Here is a 17535-nt window from a genome sequence, read left to right on the forward strand (position 1 = left end):
AAGAAATTCTAAAATTCCCGCCGCTTTAAGACAAAATAATAAACAGCAAGTCAACTGCTGTCACGAAATTAATCTACGACGTGCGAAAAACCCCAACAATTTGTCCACAACATGTATATTCTCGCAGGAAGAGAACAATTATTATTTAGATGTGAAGGATAAGACAAATTTTCGCTCGTTTCAATAAGTGAGGCATAGACCTGGTCTTGTCATTTTTCTTATTTTTTTTTTTGCACACGGAAAGCAGTTTGCTGTCCACAAAGTGTGGCGGATGACCGTCAAGTGACGAGCGAAGGAAGGCAAGCATGTCTCCAGTCATTAGCCGCATCGCTCGACTATGATGTTTGATATTAAACCTCACACGCAAAAGGCGAACCCCTTTGTTCTCTTCTTGGCGATTCACTGCACCTCTACTTTACATTTTATTGCGATTTTCCTGAGGCAGAGATCCGATTGTTTGGCGGGAACGTGTGCGCAGAGTTCAAGCACCCACAGCAGCACGGCTATACATGCAATTATCTCGTTTCTGTACCAGGAATTTCGCAAGCTGCATATTCGCTCATAATTGGAGCTATTTTCTGTATTATGAGATTTCTTGCGAAAAAAGAAATAACTAAACAATGATACACCCGAGAATTGCATTTGTAATGATTTATACGTTGAAACGTGATTCATATATAATCACAAACGTATGGAATTGTGCAAATTTAAATTTCAAAAACCCGCTGTTGCATCGCAAACTTCTTTGTTTTGAATCGCAAAATAATTTATATTGTCAATAAGCAAATAAAACAAAATTTTTAAAATGTTATTGAAAAATTATTACATAATAGTCAAATTTGAATTGAGTTTCCCGAACATTACCTCTAAATGTTTCCATTTGTATATTTACTGCATTCATTTAATATTAAATTTTTTTTCAATGCCAGGTTTTGATAGATCGATCTTGTTTAACAAACCTAATGTATTTTTTATCAGAAGCACAATACGCAGCAACAAAATACATATTAAAGTAGATCGACAAAAGGCAACAATTGATTTGAATTGTTGGATGCAATAATCAATAAGAATTTTAGTTTTATAATTTGCAACAATCAACACAGTAGTAAAAATTCAAATTTTAAAATTTTCTCCAAAAATTCCAGCGCTTGACCACATTCTCTCGGCAGATTTCGATTTCCTTCGTTGAGATCTGACCAACTGCGTATTAAATTTTTTAGGGAAACTCTTTGTTGTGAAATAAAATCAAATTTCAAGTAAGGAGACAGTCCTCACCATTTGAAATAAATGCCAACTTTGCAGCCATTTTTCTAAAAAAGCTACAACGCTAGTTCGGTCAATTTAGGCTTTAACTGAATCCTAAGGGACGAGTTCATGCATTTTCAGGATATTTCAGTGTCAATCCTCTTTAAAATTTATAATTTCCTTTATCAAGAGCCTGACCGTTGTTTTGGGTTTTGATAATTATATATTACGTGGTTTGAAATACAACCGTTTGAAAGGTCACTGGACGAGAGTGACAAATTAAAAAGCAGCGAGATGCATGGGTGCAATAAATTTTGCCTCTCATTGTAGCGCAACGGAAAGGCGAGTATAATACACCGTCCTGTTCTTGACCCACTGGGTGCGAGCGTCGTCGGTCTGCTGGACAGCAGACCGTCAATTGCCCCTGCCTGCTGCATATTATGCGGCGTCGGTCCACGCAGAGGAGGAGCCTGCCGAGCACCTTCGCCGGCGCCACCTCCTCTGCCTCTAATGATAATGTGTTATCAAGATAGCATTGAGAAGGTATATAAGTATATCCATGCTGCGCCAAGGTGGTTATTGTGAATGTGAGTGCCAGGCATGGGAGACCACACAGCCGCGGTCACCTTTTTTAAGGTAAGGACGATCGACGCCTGCATTTTTGGGGTTTATTTTGGCTATTTTGGGCAAGGGACCTTTTGCATAAGAAGGATGAAGAATTGCAAGCATTGAAATTACCTGGGTTTTTGACGTTTTTAAATATTTTAATCTGTGAAACTGAAATTTCAAAAAAGGATATTCATTTGATATTAAAATCCTTCCTCACTAAACAAAATTCAGAGCGTGCGGCATTTAAATTTTTTTCGACCAGACAAAAAAATATTTAACGAATCCTTCCTGAGCTAACTTTATAAAAAAAATTATTGATCTTAAAAATATATTTGAAAGTGGCAAGAGAAAAAAAGAAAATAAAGAGAATTAATTTGCGTGCTCACCCTTTGTAAAAATAATTCACTCTCTAGCCTAGATTTTCATCCTATCCCTGCGAAAATTCCCATCCAAAAATTATAATTGCCTCTCATTACATCACGGCCGCGATTATTTAAATATGCAAATGGCAGGAAAAATTAAAAATTCCAAGGTCATCGAACGGTCCATGGCGGCCTCGCCTTGGAGCAGAAAGTGTTGCGAATTTGCCCTTTTATCTCTCATCGCGTATCGGACAAGATTAGATCAAAATCTTTTGAAGGTCGGCGGGGCACTTTCTTTCTTTCTTTCTTTCCCATCCGTGGGAACCTGTCTATTTCTGTCCCACGCTTTAATACATGCATGTTCCTCCGCAGGTAGCTCTGGTGACCTACTGGTGCCTGATCGTCGGGGTCGGCGCGCAGCGCCGGCAGGAGCAGGACGAGCCGCAGCGGCCGTACCACCACCAGGACGGCCCTGAGGAGCAGCAGGCGTCGTCGCCGATCCTCATCTTCAGGGGGCACGGCTACGACAACCTCGGCTACGACAGCAAGATCGAGGACGTGTGGGCGCCCAGCGGCTCCGGCACCTCCAATAAAGGCTCCAAGGGCAGCAAGGGGCCCAGCACGGGCTACCTGGCGCCCGCCACCTCCGACTCGTGGGACGCGGGCAGCGACAAAGGCGAGCAGCCGCCCAACAACGGCTACCTCGCACCCCACAAGGGCGACGCGGACAAGGGCAGCAAGGGTGGCGCCGGCGGGGGATGGAATAAGGGCCAGCAGGGCGGCGGCGGGGATTCGTGGAATAAGGGTCAGGGCGCGGGCTGGGATGCTGGAAAAGGGCAGCACGGAGGGAGTGCCGGGTGGGACGGTGGAAATAAGGGGTGGGACAGTGGAAGCAATAAGGGACACGGCATCGACTACGAAGGAAACGTGGGACACTACGGACCCACCACTCAGGGTGGCGGTGGGGGTTGGAACAAGGGCCAGAGCTCAGGGTGGGAGTCTCAAGGAGGGTACGGATCGAATAGTAACAAGGGTTGGGATCAGGGCGGAAAAGGCTCCGGCGGCTGGGATCAAGGATCGAAGGCCCCGAGCGGGTGGGACCAACAGCCGAGCAAGGGGTGGCCCCAGAAGGGACAGGGTGGCTACGGAAATTCGGGAGGGTGGGAGCAGCAGGGCGGAGGGGGAGGCCATGGTGGTGGCTGGGAGCAGCAGGGTGGAGGCGGCGGCGGCGGATACGGATCCGGGGGTGGTGGCGGCGGGTACGGATCAGGGGGCGGCGGGGGGTACGGCTCTGGAGGCGGCGGACAAGGCTACGGAGGAGGCGGAGGGTGGAACAAGGGTGCAGGCGAGAAGGGCGACGGCTGGGGCCAGCAGCAGCCTGCAGGGGGTTGGTCAGGGTGGATGAACGTCATGTCTCAAGGGTGGAATAACAATGGCGGCGGCGGATACGGTGGAGGCGGCGGAGGTAGCAAGGGCTTCGGCGGGGGCGGCGTCTGGAAGCCGAACCAGCAGCAACGACCCCAGCAGCAGCCAGGGGGTGGTTGGCCACCGATGAAGGGCGTGTGGAGCAACGGCTACGACCCTGACAACAATAATCAATGGAGTCAGGGAGGCGGCGGCCAGCACGGTGGTGGAGGCGGCTATGGTGGCCCTCCCGCCGGACACGGAGGCGGCCACGCACCCCAAGGAGGCGGTTACGGAGGCGGCCACGGCCATCAGCAGGGCGGCGGCTACGGAGGCGGTCACCAAAGTGGTGGCTACGGAGGTGGACACCAAAGCGGAGGATTCGGCGGTGGAAGCGGCGGCCCCCACGGTGGAGGCGGCTACGGCGGCAGCCCCCAGAGCGGAGGCGGCTACGGCGGAGGCGGCCACGGCGGCCACGACTGCAGAGAGCACGGTGGACTGAGGGCGGGCAGCGCGGTCTGGGAGTCGAGGGAGCCGGCGGGCTGGTTCTCCAACAACCAGGGCAACAAATGGTCTCCGCACCCTTACAAACCGTGAGTGCTTTTTGCAGTTTCATTTCTAAATTTTTTATATGGCTGCGCGTTTTTTTTTTTAATTTTCAATTTTAATAAAAAATTTGTTGGAATATTTTTTTTGTAATTTTTTCAGTTTTATTATTTTTTTTAAATTTAGAGCAGTAGCCATTTTCCAATAAAATTCAATTTGAAAAAATTGTTAAGTTTGTCAAATGATTTTACGAATGATTTCTGAATACGTGAACAACAGACCCCTAAAAATAATAAAAAAATGTCAGTGCAACACAGTCTGAAATTTTACATTTAAAATCCTACTCATAAAAAAATCAACTGAATTACTACAGGGAAAGTATTGTGATACTGATGATCAGAACAAGAGTACAAATTCCTTAAACTGAAAAATTCCGGCTAGCAAATACCTTTTTATTTATGAAAAAAATCGAATTGTAACGTAATTTAAATACTGTTTAAAGGGAGAAAATAAACGTGCAGCCCAAAATTATTGGCTTCAAAATTTCCAGTCGAAATAATTTTGAAAATTCGAGCGACCGGCCTGTTTTCACAGGGCACCAGGTGATGAGGTAATTTATCGAGAGTACCATTACAGCTCGGAGAACCTAAACGGACCCAGCCATCCGCACGAGCAGGGCGGCTACCCTGGCCACCAGGGTAATCAGGGCAATCAGGGCTACCAGGGCCACCAGCAATACCAGCACAACCAGCAAGAGTACAATCGCCACCCTTACAGGGAATACCTTTTGGAGAGAGACGCCACGACGACAGAAAAGAGTGTCGAGACGACGACCAAGTAGTATTTTAATTTAATTAAGTGCGTGCGTGTACATATTATTTTCATAATTTATATTATGTTTGTGTAAATTAATAATAATAAATAAGGAAACCTCTGACAAAACGCAGCAACCGTTGTTTACTTTCTTCCAAAATTAAATAATCAGCGACGAGGGCAGCCGGCTTTTAATTCTATTTCTGCTCGTGCAGCGCAATTAACGCGTTTCGGCGGACACGCGCATATTTTTCGCCGCGGCCGTTGAGGATGAGTGAACCTGCCTGTGTTTTTTTCCCTCGAGTGTCCTCCCATTGTTATTCATGAGGCTAGAATTTATTTTTACGGTGTTTGCCCCACGCGAGGTTGGCGTAGCACGTGCTCCTGCTGGAGGTGGATTTGGCTGCACTTCTCTTTGTGGGGGCCACTTCTTCCATCGCGCCGAGCGCGCGTCTCTTATCACTCTCGCGATGCGTAAAAAATAGCCAGTGCCACAAGTGGAACAACAATGCAGGCACACGACCCTGCCTGCTTCCAATCTCGACACAAAAACATGTGCCGCATAAAAAGCGGTGTGATGCCTCGAGGAAAGAATATTATGTGGACCTTTCTTTTGTCTTAATCGTAGATTTTGCTTCATGCACGGCAGTTGCTAAATTTCCCTAAAATTAAATTTAGAGTCGTAAAAGGGATGTTTTTTGTTTTTCTGATTAATATTAGAAATAAGGAGCAGTCTTTGAAAAGGAAAGGATTAGTTAAAATTATTCTAATTTTAATTTCCAAGTTTGTTTTAGTAATTAAAAACAAATACACGCTTTATTATAAAGTCGCTCTCAACTTTAAATTTCCTTGCAGCTTTTTCCAAGTAGAATTTTAATCCATTTTTTCTAAAATAAATCGCCAGTAGTTAGCAGTACATTTTTAAGCAGACAATAAGTAAAATGCTCCGTTAATACAATTAAAAACTAAATCGCATATTTTGTGTAGTATTTTTATCCAGAGTAAATTAATAGAAAACTAAAAAAAGGAATTAAATTTTTTAATTGTTATTAATTAATTTAAAATACGCTCACCTTTTTAAATTTATATTTTGCATTTAAATTTTCCAAAAATTGAATTAAAGTTGAAAATGGTAATTTTTGTTTTGGTGCTAAAAGAGCAGTTTTTCAAAAGGAAATGATCAATTAAAATTATTATTATGAATTTCAGGATATGAAATTAGTTGTTTTTCCGGCCAAATTAGTCATTCTGTAAGTTAAAGAATTTTACGGAAATAAATCATCTTTCGAAGCAAAATTTTTTCCACAGTTTTTCGAGTTTATAGAGGCCTTTTCAGAGCAAAATATTGTTGCACGGAGAATATTTTCAGCTGGAGAGGAAAATAAAGATTTCAAAACAAAAATCCAAATTATATGTTTTTTGTCCGAATTTCACCTATGGTTTTCAGACAAAGAAGCTCAATTTAAAGACGCTATTTTTTAAATCAGAATTTCGTGATTTTCAACAATAAAATATTTAACACTTTTGGCATTTTTAAATGCGATCGATCAATCAAAATTTTATACAAAAAATAAATTCATCAGCCTACAAAGCAAAAATGGCACCAATTTGAAATTCAACTCATAAAGCAAACAAAAATAAAATTACCGTTCTAAATTAGTAAAAGATATCCCGATATAATTACAACGTGTTCTGCTTGAGAAATTCTGAACGGGGGCAATCACGAAAACGTTAAGTATAATTCCGATGAGCGCAACGCAGCCAAGAGAGAAAAGCCTCGTCTTTCACTACTAATTAATTAGCCCAGTGCTTCGCCCTGCTGCTGCTGCTGCTGCTCTGTTTTGTTGTCGACAAACAAAGAAAAAATCGAACACAGTGCACCGAACATGATCCGCCTGAGGTTTTTTTGCCTTCCAATAATTAATGTCTCGGCCACAGCTGTAGCATTTGGTCTGCTCTGCATTTAATAAATCGGATAGCCGCAAAAAAGACATTTGAATGGCTGTCACAATTTTAGATTAACAGGCCGCAAGTGTGTGTACGAGGGAGGAGCTTCACCGTTTTACATTATTTTGAGTGAGCCGGCGTGACACACGTGTGCCGCATATGCTTTTATTAACTATATGGCTATGCATATATTGCCACCGTACAAAATAACAACGTACATGCTCGCTTATTATATGTGCGTATTTTTCATTGTACACGTTACATCCCCAAATGAGCCACGCAGACAAGACGCTCTATTTGTCTTCGGTTATAATTAGTCCATTTCGGGTCGCGCAGCACAATTCCAGTCATTGTTTCTAGACTGTAGAATTGTCATTTTTATTAATTCATTTGTCTGGATCCAGATATTTTTATTTTGTAAAATTTAGTTTCTTTATGCCCACGCTGAGACCAACTTCGTTTGTCAAAACTCAAAGGGCACTAAAATCCAATTTTACGAAAGCGAACATAAATGTTTAAATTTTTGAGAAGGCAAAATATGCCTCATTTCATGGAGGAGATTTTATGAAATATGCATGGTAACAAGGCATTATTTCCTTGTTCTCAAATAAATTGCTTTTGATCGAAAATTAAAAAACCTGCGTTTTTGCGCCCCAAAAAACGAACTCATTTGTAAAATCCCCGAATTTTGCGCAGTTTTTTTGACCAGATTTTGCGTCTATTACCTAAATGGTGAAGATTTCATGCGAAATTTACCTCAAATTGGATCTGCGGGGTCAAAAACATGGGTGGAAAAATTCGGTAAATTATAATTTATGACAAAAAACTGGACTTCAGCCCTTTCAAAGACTCCAAATCAGTCAAGGACGATAATATCGACATCAAATAGCATCGAAATCTGCGTGAAATCAGTGCATTTTGATAGCGAGCTTGATTTTCGAGGTTAGAAAACACGTTAAAAAAGCTCATTTTGGCTATATATCAAACTAAAAAGTTTTTGTTCCCTTCGATTTGCCAAGATTCTTTGAAAATTTTGACCCGAGATTTTAGTGACCTTGGCCTTCGCGACCTACAAAGTTGGCCAGCGTTGTTGGCATGAAGTTTAGATTATTTTAGACACCTCCATTTTTCTAATTTCCCTCCTTCCTTTCGCTAAAAAATTAGTCTTTTCAAAAATCAAAAAATTCGACCTGCTGTAAAATAGGCATTTTTTTTCGCATTTTTACCTATAAGCTGCAGGTTTATTAGGGCAGACGCCTCAACTAGATTTCATCAAAATCCGAGACTGGAAGCCAAGTAAGTCTCTACATAGTCTGGAAATATTTATAAAAGTTGGTAAACCTTCAAAGACTGAATGAGATTTTTTTTAGATTAAAATTATTTAAAAAAATTATTATTTCAATATGTTTGCTGTATTTTCAATATGCTTGTTGCCCTAATGCGCAAACTCATCCCTTAGGATTCAGTTAAAGCCTAAATTGACCTAAGGAGCGCTGTAATTTTGTGAGAAAATTGGCTGGAAAGTTAGTGTGCTTTTCAAATGGAAATGGCTGTCTCCTTACTTGAAATCCGATTTAATTTCAAAACCAAGAGTTTGCCCAATAATTGGCATACACCGTTGAACAGATCTCGACCAGAGGAATCGGAACATGCAAAGAAAATATGTTCAAGCACTGTAAATTTTGGAGGAAATTGGCAAAATTTGAATTTTTATTGTAGGAAGGTCCTTTTTATTATTGCAAATTGTTGAACAAATTGTTTATCGATCAATTGTTTATGGCATCCAACAATTCAAATAATTTTCAATTGTTACCCTGTATCATTCCACTTTAATAAATATGTTTATTTTATTAAAAAGTTATGAATGATAAAATTTAGCTTTCGACGTACTCAACGAAAGAGCCAGACAGCTTAATACAATTATAATTAGCCAGCAAGCGGGCAGAGCAGCCATGCAGACGAGAGGCCTTTTTCATTTGATATAACGCCGAGAGTGCATATGTGTGTGAGCCGACAAAAAACAAGAAGACAGCGACGCATTGCACATCACATTCGCATTTCAGTTGCACTGCTATCTCCTGCTTTAATTGACTATATAAAATCCAACAACACACGAGCCAGACTTGTGCACGCCTTCCGCTCAACTTTTTTCACGCTTTGTTTGTCGAATCGCTAAACACAGTCATACATAAAATCCAGAACTAGATATTATTTATTTGGATTATTTCCGCGTGGCGCCGGGGATTTTTCTATTTGTTTTTCGAGCACGCGCGTTCATTGGTTTAGCGCCGAAAGTTAGCATTCCCCGCGGCGCCGATTTGCTTGCACACGCAGACTCAATTGGCGGGACAAAAAATCGCAAAAGCGCAGCACATGTGATTGAGGTTTGCAGTTAATAGCGCAAATGTTTGACAGTGTAAATCACTTGACAAGTGACGCCTCATTCCGACACGCGGAGGGAGACCTTGGCCTAGCGCGATTTTTAGTTTGGCCCATATCAATTCAAGTGCATGTGGCGCAAAACAAACATTTTTAGTTACGCATGCGAGCCAAGGATGGATCAATTCTGCATCGCGTGCGCCTCGATTTCCCCTTGCAGCGCAAACAGACAAAATTTCCGGACATTCTAATTCTAATTGAGTTTTTTTTTTGTATTTTCAAATGACTTTATAATTTAATTTTAATTTCCAAGTTTGTTTTAATAATTCAAAACAAATACACGCTGATTATAAAGTCACTTTCAACTGAAAATTTTGCTGGTGGATTTTCTTAAAGTAGAGTTTTAATTAAAATCTTTCTAAAATAAATTGCCAGATATTTGCAGTAAATTTTTAAACAGACACAATAATAAAAATGCTCCATTAATAGAATTAAAAACAAAATAGCTTTTTTATATTATTTTTATCTACAGTAAATTAATAAAACTAAATAAAGGTTTTTAAATTTTTTAACTGTTATTAATTAAATTTTAAATTCTTTTTAATTTTAAATTTTGGATTTAAATTGCGGTCAATTGCACACGTGTATGTAATAATAGCTTAGCATGAATGCCTCGATCAGTTTTGTAAATTTTTAGTAAATAATAAAGCTTTCATATAAATTATATAAAATTAAGTTTAGGAGTCAATTTTAAAAAATATATTTTAAGGAGAGTTCCAACTGACTCTCTCACATCTTCATCAAGGTTTTTAATAAAGAAATATGCCCATAAAGAAACAAAGTTTAGGCGATTCCACAAATATTTTTGATGCGATATAGAACCAGTAAGGTAGACTAACAATTGTAGAAATTATTAATACTTTCGTTTGTAAATAGAAAAGCCTATAAATATAATCAATGGAGGCCGAATTCACGCGACGCGCAGATATGGCGTCTGGTAGGAAATTAAAAACGTAAAATTAAATTGGCTTGGAAAATTAATCATGAAAATATCTTCAGCACAATTAATAATTTTGTTGTTATTTCTTTACTAATAGCTTTATTAATTAGCCCGGTAATTGGCGAATCGACCAATTAGATGGCACATCAGGCTAATGGAAATGTAACAAAATACGCGGGAATGAAATTAATAGGTCGGCACGCCTCTTTTTCGACGCTTCTGATTGGTCACTGGACTGTCTTCTGATTGGCCTCCACTATTTCGACGCCATATTGACTTCTGACCAGCGGGAACCAACATAGATCGCAACCCGGCCCCCGGTGAAAATGATTGAATTTCACACAAAAAATGCCCAAAACAATTTCGAATCAAAATACAAGTTTCAATGAAAAACTAAAATAATTTTTTAAAAACGCATTTCTTTTTGGTAGAAACTTTAAAATATTTTAATTTAAAAATAATTGTTTTGTTTTTAATTCGAGAGATGTTCAGGTCAGTAATCCCCGGCTGGACTTTGAACAAAAAACATAATTTTCATTTTGTGCTTGATGAGCCAAGCTCGGATTTCGGGAGTACACGCACACACATCTCACCGATGCGCAGACTGATAATTACACACCCGCGGCTGGCGACGCGCCGCGAGAGTAAGAAGACAAGGGGTTGGTTGATATTTACACAAGAGTGTCCTTCCTTGTCGCGGCGCAGACAACAAAAACGCGCCACACATTATCTCTCGCAGCTCATTTAGCCTCTTTTTTTATTGACGCATATTTTAATTTACGCCATGTGACACGCCAATGCTCGCTCGCGACGATAAAAACAAAAGCGCTGCCACCTGTTGCTGCTAAAAAATGCAGAGCCGAGAGCGAGCAAGCGCTTCTTGCAATGCTCCTCTCTCTCGTCTGATGAAATTAAATTTTTCGATATGCGTTATGGAGTCGACCCGGCCTAATGCGCCAGAGATTGAGTTGCACGCACCGCGCTCTGCTTTTTGATTTTGCTTTTTGTCGAGCGGCACACATGGCCGAGATAAAACCTTCTTCGAACTTGGTTATTGAAGGAGTAAAAGAGTTAAATTTCCAATTGGCTTTGTTAGTGCAAAGGGTTTTTAATTGATTTTTTTTAGTTGAACATAATTCTAATTTTTACATTTAAACATTCTTTGTGATTTTTGAATTTTTTTCAGCAATAAATTACAAACAATATTAAAATACGGAAAATAAATTAAGAAGTGCTTCTGAGAAGAACTTAATTTTTCCGCGAAGCATTTAATTTAATTAAAAATACGCATTCGATGGAATGAATGGTCTTAAAATTTTGATTAATTTTCGAGGCCAGGGTCTGCTTGAAATTTTCATGTGGAAATCAGCGAGGTCCAGATGTGCGATAAAATTTATTCGCACTGCGCAGATCCAAGATGGCGTCTGAATGTGGGAAAAAAGGCTCTCTTTGGATTGCCGTACGATAGTGTCAAGAGTTTGTTTTTACGATCCAAAAGTAATCCAAATTATGTCACAATATTGACGAAAACTTTCTTCTTTTCGCGCATTTTCATGTGACCATTTTTATCGCGCCATATTCCACCGGACGCCATATCTGCGCGTCGCATGAATCTTGTCCCCGCTGGTCGAAATTCCTAGAAAATTCCTAGTCTATTTTTCAGGAACTCAAAGTTGGCCACTTTAGAAAAATGCATTTTTACAGCAGTTTTAATCGAGGAAAAAATTCTACATGTCACGCCAAACAACAAATTCATATTATTGTGACCAACGTTTTAGTTGAATGGTCAAGGTCATAAAAAATCAGGTCATAAATTTCGAAAATAATAAAGGAAATATAAATTTGAAATAGCCAAAATTTTCTTTTTAATGGGAACAACGTATAAACAACTAGTGAAATTCATTATTCTGTCTTTTTCGAGATATTTTTATGTTTAAAGTTGAAAAAAAGTGAGATTTTCGCCCTCGACAATCACGGTGATCATGCAATGTGAGTAATTCTGTCCGGATGATCTCAAATTTGATCATAAACATGGTTAATCGTTTTATAAATATTTAAGACGTTTGTGAGAGGTTTGGAATCCACCTTCAAACCAGTAGGGCCCTAGGGGGTTAATTAAAATAGACAAAAACAAGGTGTTTTTTCATTGGTGTTAATTCATAATGTTAAGTTGACTTTAAAACTGTAAATTTGGTGTTATTTTTTTGTGAAATTTGCGTCATTCATCTATAATTTATAAATTTGGTAAGAAAAAATATTTTAGAAAAACTTGGGACGGGAAAAAGGTAAGAAATTTTCAAATAAATTTAATACACGCTTCCTGAATTTCATTTCCTTTTTTTAAAAAATACGATCGTTTAAATGTAAGTTAAAAGTTGATTAAAATTGTTTAATATTTAAGGAGAAATTTCAATTCAAAATGGCCCTAACCCCTAACGCAATTGAGTCGTGAAATATTTAACTTCCAATATTTGACCTTCTTTGCGATCCGACCCTGCCGAAAAGTAGCCTGCGTGTATAAATTGAATTAAGTTCGTATTTTTTGTCCATATTCAGCAATCCCACCAAAAGTAACTCACGTGGCTCTTGGCCCAATAAGCATACGTAAAATGCCGCGGGCCACAGGAGTGCCAACCAATATTTTCCCTCCTCAGCTAGGCGTCTGTGTGACGTCGACGTCCATACATTGTTTTTTGTGCCGGACTTCGTGTCCAGTCAGTCGAAATCAAATTTAATAATAATTAAGGAACGAATAAACTTATATCAGAATATGCCAACAACTATATACAAGCTGTTGTTTAGTACCGATTTCAAATATTTTGGAGAAGTCACGAAATAAAGAGCTTTAAAAAATGCTTAACCTACAAACTATACACTTTTTCACACAAAATGGTTTTAGCGCAGGGAGGTTCACAATGAAAAGTAAGTGTCCGAGGGTCGAAACCTCTCTTTGGCCGGTTTTTAATATTTGTGGCCACATATTCAACCATGCTCGACGATGAACTTTTAAACCATCACCTTCTGTAGCCGGCCTTTCGTCAGGTCGCGCGAATTAACTGATTTCTGCTGATTGGCCGGTTTTGACGGCTTTCGAAGCTACCGATGCTTTTTTGGCATTTTTTTCACGATTATCTCTTATCCTGGGACTATATTTTGCTATTTTGACGCGCTCAAGACGCTTATTATTTGCGATTTTGACAACTCGGTTGGTGCAACACGGTTTTAATTTTTTAAAAATTCAATGGGTTGACTAATTTCGACTCACGAGGTCTAAAACAATTCGTCTGGTACCTTGACGACCCTTTTCAGGGTACTCCACCCTGAGATCGGGTCCGGACCAAATTTTTGCGATTTTTTCGGCTTGCGGCCCGGCCCATCCGTAAATTATACGGACTATCCATAGACGTGTTAAAAAGTTTTTTGGCCTCAAACTTTCTAAAAAATAGTTGCTGACAAAATAGGAATTTTTCGAATTTTTCAAAGTTCTTCATTTTTGCAACTCAAAATGTCGGATCCTATCAGTCAGAATTGCAATTTGGACTCGTCCCGACCTGCCCTGAGACGAGAGCTGAAATGTCTGCTTGGGGTACCTATACCTTATTCCAGCTTGCGTACGCGATGCTATGTATTAAATCTCCGGAAAAATTAATTGCTTTTCCTCTCACTGCCTCATCTGTTTCCTAAATAAACGCAGCGTAAACGAACAACCACTAAAATTTAAATTGTCATATTTCGCCGCCGGCAGATTGTTTAAAAACAATTCTTGTTTCCTTATCTCAAATTAAATTTTTTAACGTTATGCTGGTTATTAATTTATTTTCAAATACATTTGATCTAGCCTGCGTATAAAATTAATTAAGATTGTATTTTTATTTTTTTCAAATTCAGCATTCCCGCCTAAAGTATAGCTCGCTTTTGGCTCTTGGCCCAATAAGCACGCGTGAATGCCAGGCCTCAGGAGTGCCAACCCATAATTTACCTCCCCTTCTGCTCTCAGGGTTTGTGACGTCACCCTCCATACATTCAGTTGTGTGCTGATTTCGAGTTTAGTTTGTCGAAATAAAATTGAATATTAATTAAGGAATGAATATGTTTATATCAGAATTTGCCAAAAACTACAAGCTGTCGTTTGGTGCCAATTACAAATATTTTGGAGGAGTCACGAAGTAAAGAACGTTAAAATCAATTTTCGAACTCTAAACGACAGCATTTTCCCCCTAGCATCATTTATGAATATGCGCTACATGGCTGCTAAGGGCTGAACCGACTGGGATGAGGTCGCAATGACGCATGATTCCCTCGTTGGTGGTGGCGCAATTGCCTCTATGTACTAGCAATACACTGCGTCTTGTAAGTCGCTGCCCGTATAAGTCAGCCTGATTTATCTAAATTAATAAGTTATAACTTAAATAAATAAATAAATAAATAAACGGGTTAAGGGAGTTGATATAATAATAAAATATATCACCATCTCGCTAACCTATGAGGGTTGAAATTCAACCCGGGCGCTGGCTCCTGCACGCCGACTCATAAGCCCTGACGTTAAAAGTGGAGTTGTGGCTCTGCTGTTGACAAAGGGCAAGTCGGTGAAGGCAGGAGTCGAGTGCCTTTTGCTTTTTTTCCGTTCCGTTCTTTCTTAATATCCCTTTTTTGTTCTTGTTCCAGGAAATAATCGTTTTAAATTGAGCTTACAATTTTTAAAATAAAAAAAGGCAACCAGCCCGTTGGCTCGCATTGTTAAAAGGCACTCTCAGGAGTGTCAAAGCAATGGGAGGTATTTGAGCAGTTCGGAGATCTAATACTAAAAATGGCTACCCAACGTCAGAGATGGCAAAAAGTGGTTTAGTGACTCGATCAAATGCTCAAATTGCTCAACGGGCTGGTTTGCACCTTTCCAGCATGCGTGATTTGGCTTCACGGGACAAATGTCTAGCGTTTCAATGCAGTCCTCGGTGCGGAGGCAAGTTTAGTGGCCCTTGAGTGGGCTGGGTCCCTGTGCCGCCTGGTGCGCCCATGTTATCCGTTCGCGGTGTTATTCGGACCCGGGTTTCAGCATTCGTGCCAGTGCAGTGCGCGCCCTTCCCGCTCCAAGAGGACAGGGGAAAAAAGAGCAAAAAAATAATGCCATTCGAAAACAGCAAAGCAGAGAATTGCAATACCAAATAATTAAAAAGAAATCAGTAAAACCACCGCAGTTGCACAAATTTCGACTTCGCAACACATTGCACCTCACAAATTAGAAGAGTGTGTGTATAATTTAGTTAGTAGTTACATGATCTGCTCCTTGGTATATTATAATGAACACACTTTTTTGCGCGTATATAAAGAAATAAACGCATTGTTCTGTTTTCCTTTCTTGCGTTGTGTGTATTCCGGTGCTTAACCTTGGGCAGCAGAATGCGCTGGATTTGAATTATTATATGCAAATAATGCCAGAGCGGCCAACCGAGACTTTTCGGCCTCTCTCATCTCAAAAGAATCGCGTCGCTCGCGCCGAGCAGCATTGTTTTGGAATAAAATTCTCGCCGCATTTCATGACGAGAGGAGATCGGTATCTCTATCGCCATCGTAAATTTATTGCAAAACAAACTGCGGCTCTTCGGTTTCCGCAGCGAAATTGTTAATGTCTTCCTCGTCCTCCCAATTAGGACGAGAGTAATGGTTATTAATTAGTTTACACTTCTTCTTTTCTAATGCCGAATAGCCTTCAAAGCCATACAAAGCGCCGAAAGCAAATTAGGATTCAAGTTTCTTTGTTTGCATGCCTAGCAATAAAATAATTCCCTAACAATTATTATTTAAACGTTGAGAAAATTTTTAATTCATTGTTTCGTGCAGTTTGTGGTTGTGCGGCAAAATAATTTACGTTTCTAGCAGCTATACTTTTAGTTGCTGAATTTAGAGCTTGGTTAAGTAAAGAAAATTCATTAATTTCACACTCGTACAACCTGGAATTATTTTTTGTTGTATTTGTACCGTCACTACCGTCGTCTTACAAGTACAAACACCATAAATTTGCACAAGCGAAGCACAGTTAGCCACAATTACAGAGGCTAATAAAAATTCCGCAGTGTGCTAATCAGAAACAACAGGTGCATTGAATTTCATTCGGTTTATTGCACGGGGTACGGTAAAATATATATTATTATCCTTTTCTGCAATTAGCACGGCACGACTTGAGTCATTTACACTCCACAAGAGCAGCTAGGCAAATTATACGTGCGCTGAGGCTTGCAAACAAAATTCTCGGTACTTGGCTCGGCGTGGAGAAAAATGCATATTTATTCCGGGGAGGCTCATTGTGTTGATGCAAAAAGCTGCATCGCAGAGAGAGCATATTATCACACCGCTTAATCGGAGGGTCATTGTCACTACTCAAGGAAAAAAGCGATTAAAAATATTTAAGTAGACGCAGGGAAAACGATAAACTAGCTTTCTCATCAAACCATGGCCAAAAATTTGAATTGGCATGTGAAGTTTTTAATTTAATCACACTCTTGACAAAATTATATTAAAAAGGGAGCTCTTTATTTTAAAAGCAGACGAGACAGAAAAAACTTTTCAATGGGGATGCGGGCATTGGTTTTTGAGGAAAACTTTCATTTTTCTGCTTGAGATTTCAATGTGCAGCTCTGATTTAAATAAAAATTACTGGGGAAAAATGAGTTATATAGTTTTACCTTAAGAAATTTTCTTTATATTAATTCAACTATATATTTAAATCAAAATAAATAATATTTATACCGTCCTCGGACAGTTTCGGCGGTCTCCAAACTTTTAGAATTGGATTAAAATATTTGGATAACGAATGATGCAAGATACATCGAAAATGAGCCGAGATTTGAATATCTATATTGACAAAAAAATTAAGAAGACTCAAAAAACGATGGCGAGCGTCTGAAATATTCTCCAAAACTCATAATAGGAGTCCCCCTTTGAAAATTTTGCCTTTTTCTTATAAAATCGTAAACTTCGAGCTTCTACAAAATAGGCAATTTTTGGGATTGTGACCTAATATTTCAGTTTTCAACATAAATTCACTAGGACAACACCTCCAACGAATTTCATCGAAATCTGGAGACCATTGCCAAGAGGTGGGCGACAAGAAGCATTTTCTTGCATGGATTTTGCTCCCAGGAACGATTTTTAATAAGAAATTTACATTTTTCTGCCTGTTTTGGTTTATGGAAACTGAACGTAAAAGTCGACTTTCCTTAAAGAAACGATTAA

General features: G+C 39.7%; 1 protein-coding gene across 1 annotated transcript; it reads left to right on the plus strand.

Annotated features, from left to right (window-relative positions):
• Nucleotides 1-1806: 1806 nt before the first annotated feature.
• On the plus strand, nucleotides 1807-5112 carry LOC135946362 (uncharacterized). The gene is made up of 3 exons (XM_065494572.1): nucleotides 1807-1881; nucleotides 2589-4213; nucleotides 4761-5112. Exons 1-3 carry the CDS (start codon nucleotides 1846-1848, stop codon nucleotides 5005-5007), a joined length of 1908 nt encoding a protein of 635 aa, XP_065350644.1. The 5' UTR covers nucleotides 1807-1845; the 3' UTR covers nucleotides 5008-5112.
• Nucleotides 5113-17535: the final 12423 nt, after the last annotated feature.

This window comes from Cloeon dipterum, chromosome X (genome assembly GCF_949628265.1).
Source record: "Cloeon dipterum chromosome X, ieCloDipt1.1, whole genome shotgun sequence".
Lineage (NCBI taxonomy): Eukaryota > Metazoa > Arthropoda > Insecta > Ephemeroptera > Baetidae > Cloeon > Cloeon dipterum.

What these genes read in the sequence shown, in the direction of transcription:
- LOC135946362 (XM_065494572.1), top strand. Translation starts at nt 1,846, where the DNA reads ATGGGAGACCACACAGCCGCGGTCACCTTTTTTAAG. An exon ending in CCGCGGTCACCTTTTTTAAG is followed by an intron (nt 1,882 to 2,588) that starts GTAAGGACGATC and finishes GTTCCTCCGCAG; the next exon opens with GTAGCTCTGGTGACCTACTG. An exon ending in TCTCCGCACCCTTACAAACC is followed by an intron (nt 4,214 to 4,760) that starts GTGAGTGCTTTT and finishes CTGTTTTCACAG; the next exon opens with GGCACCAGGTGATGAGGTAA.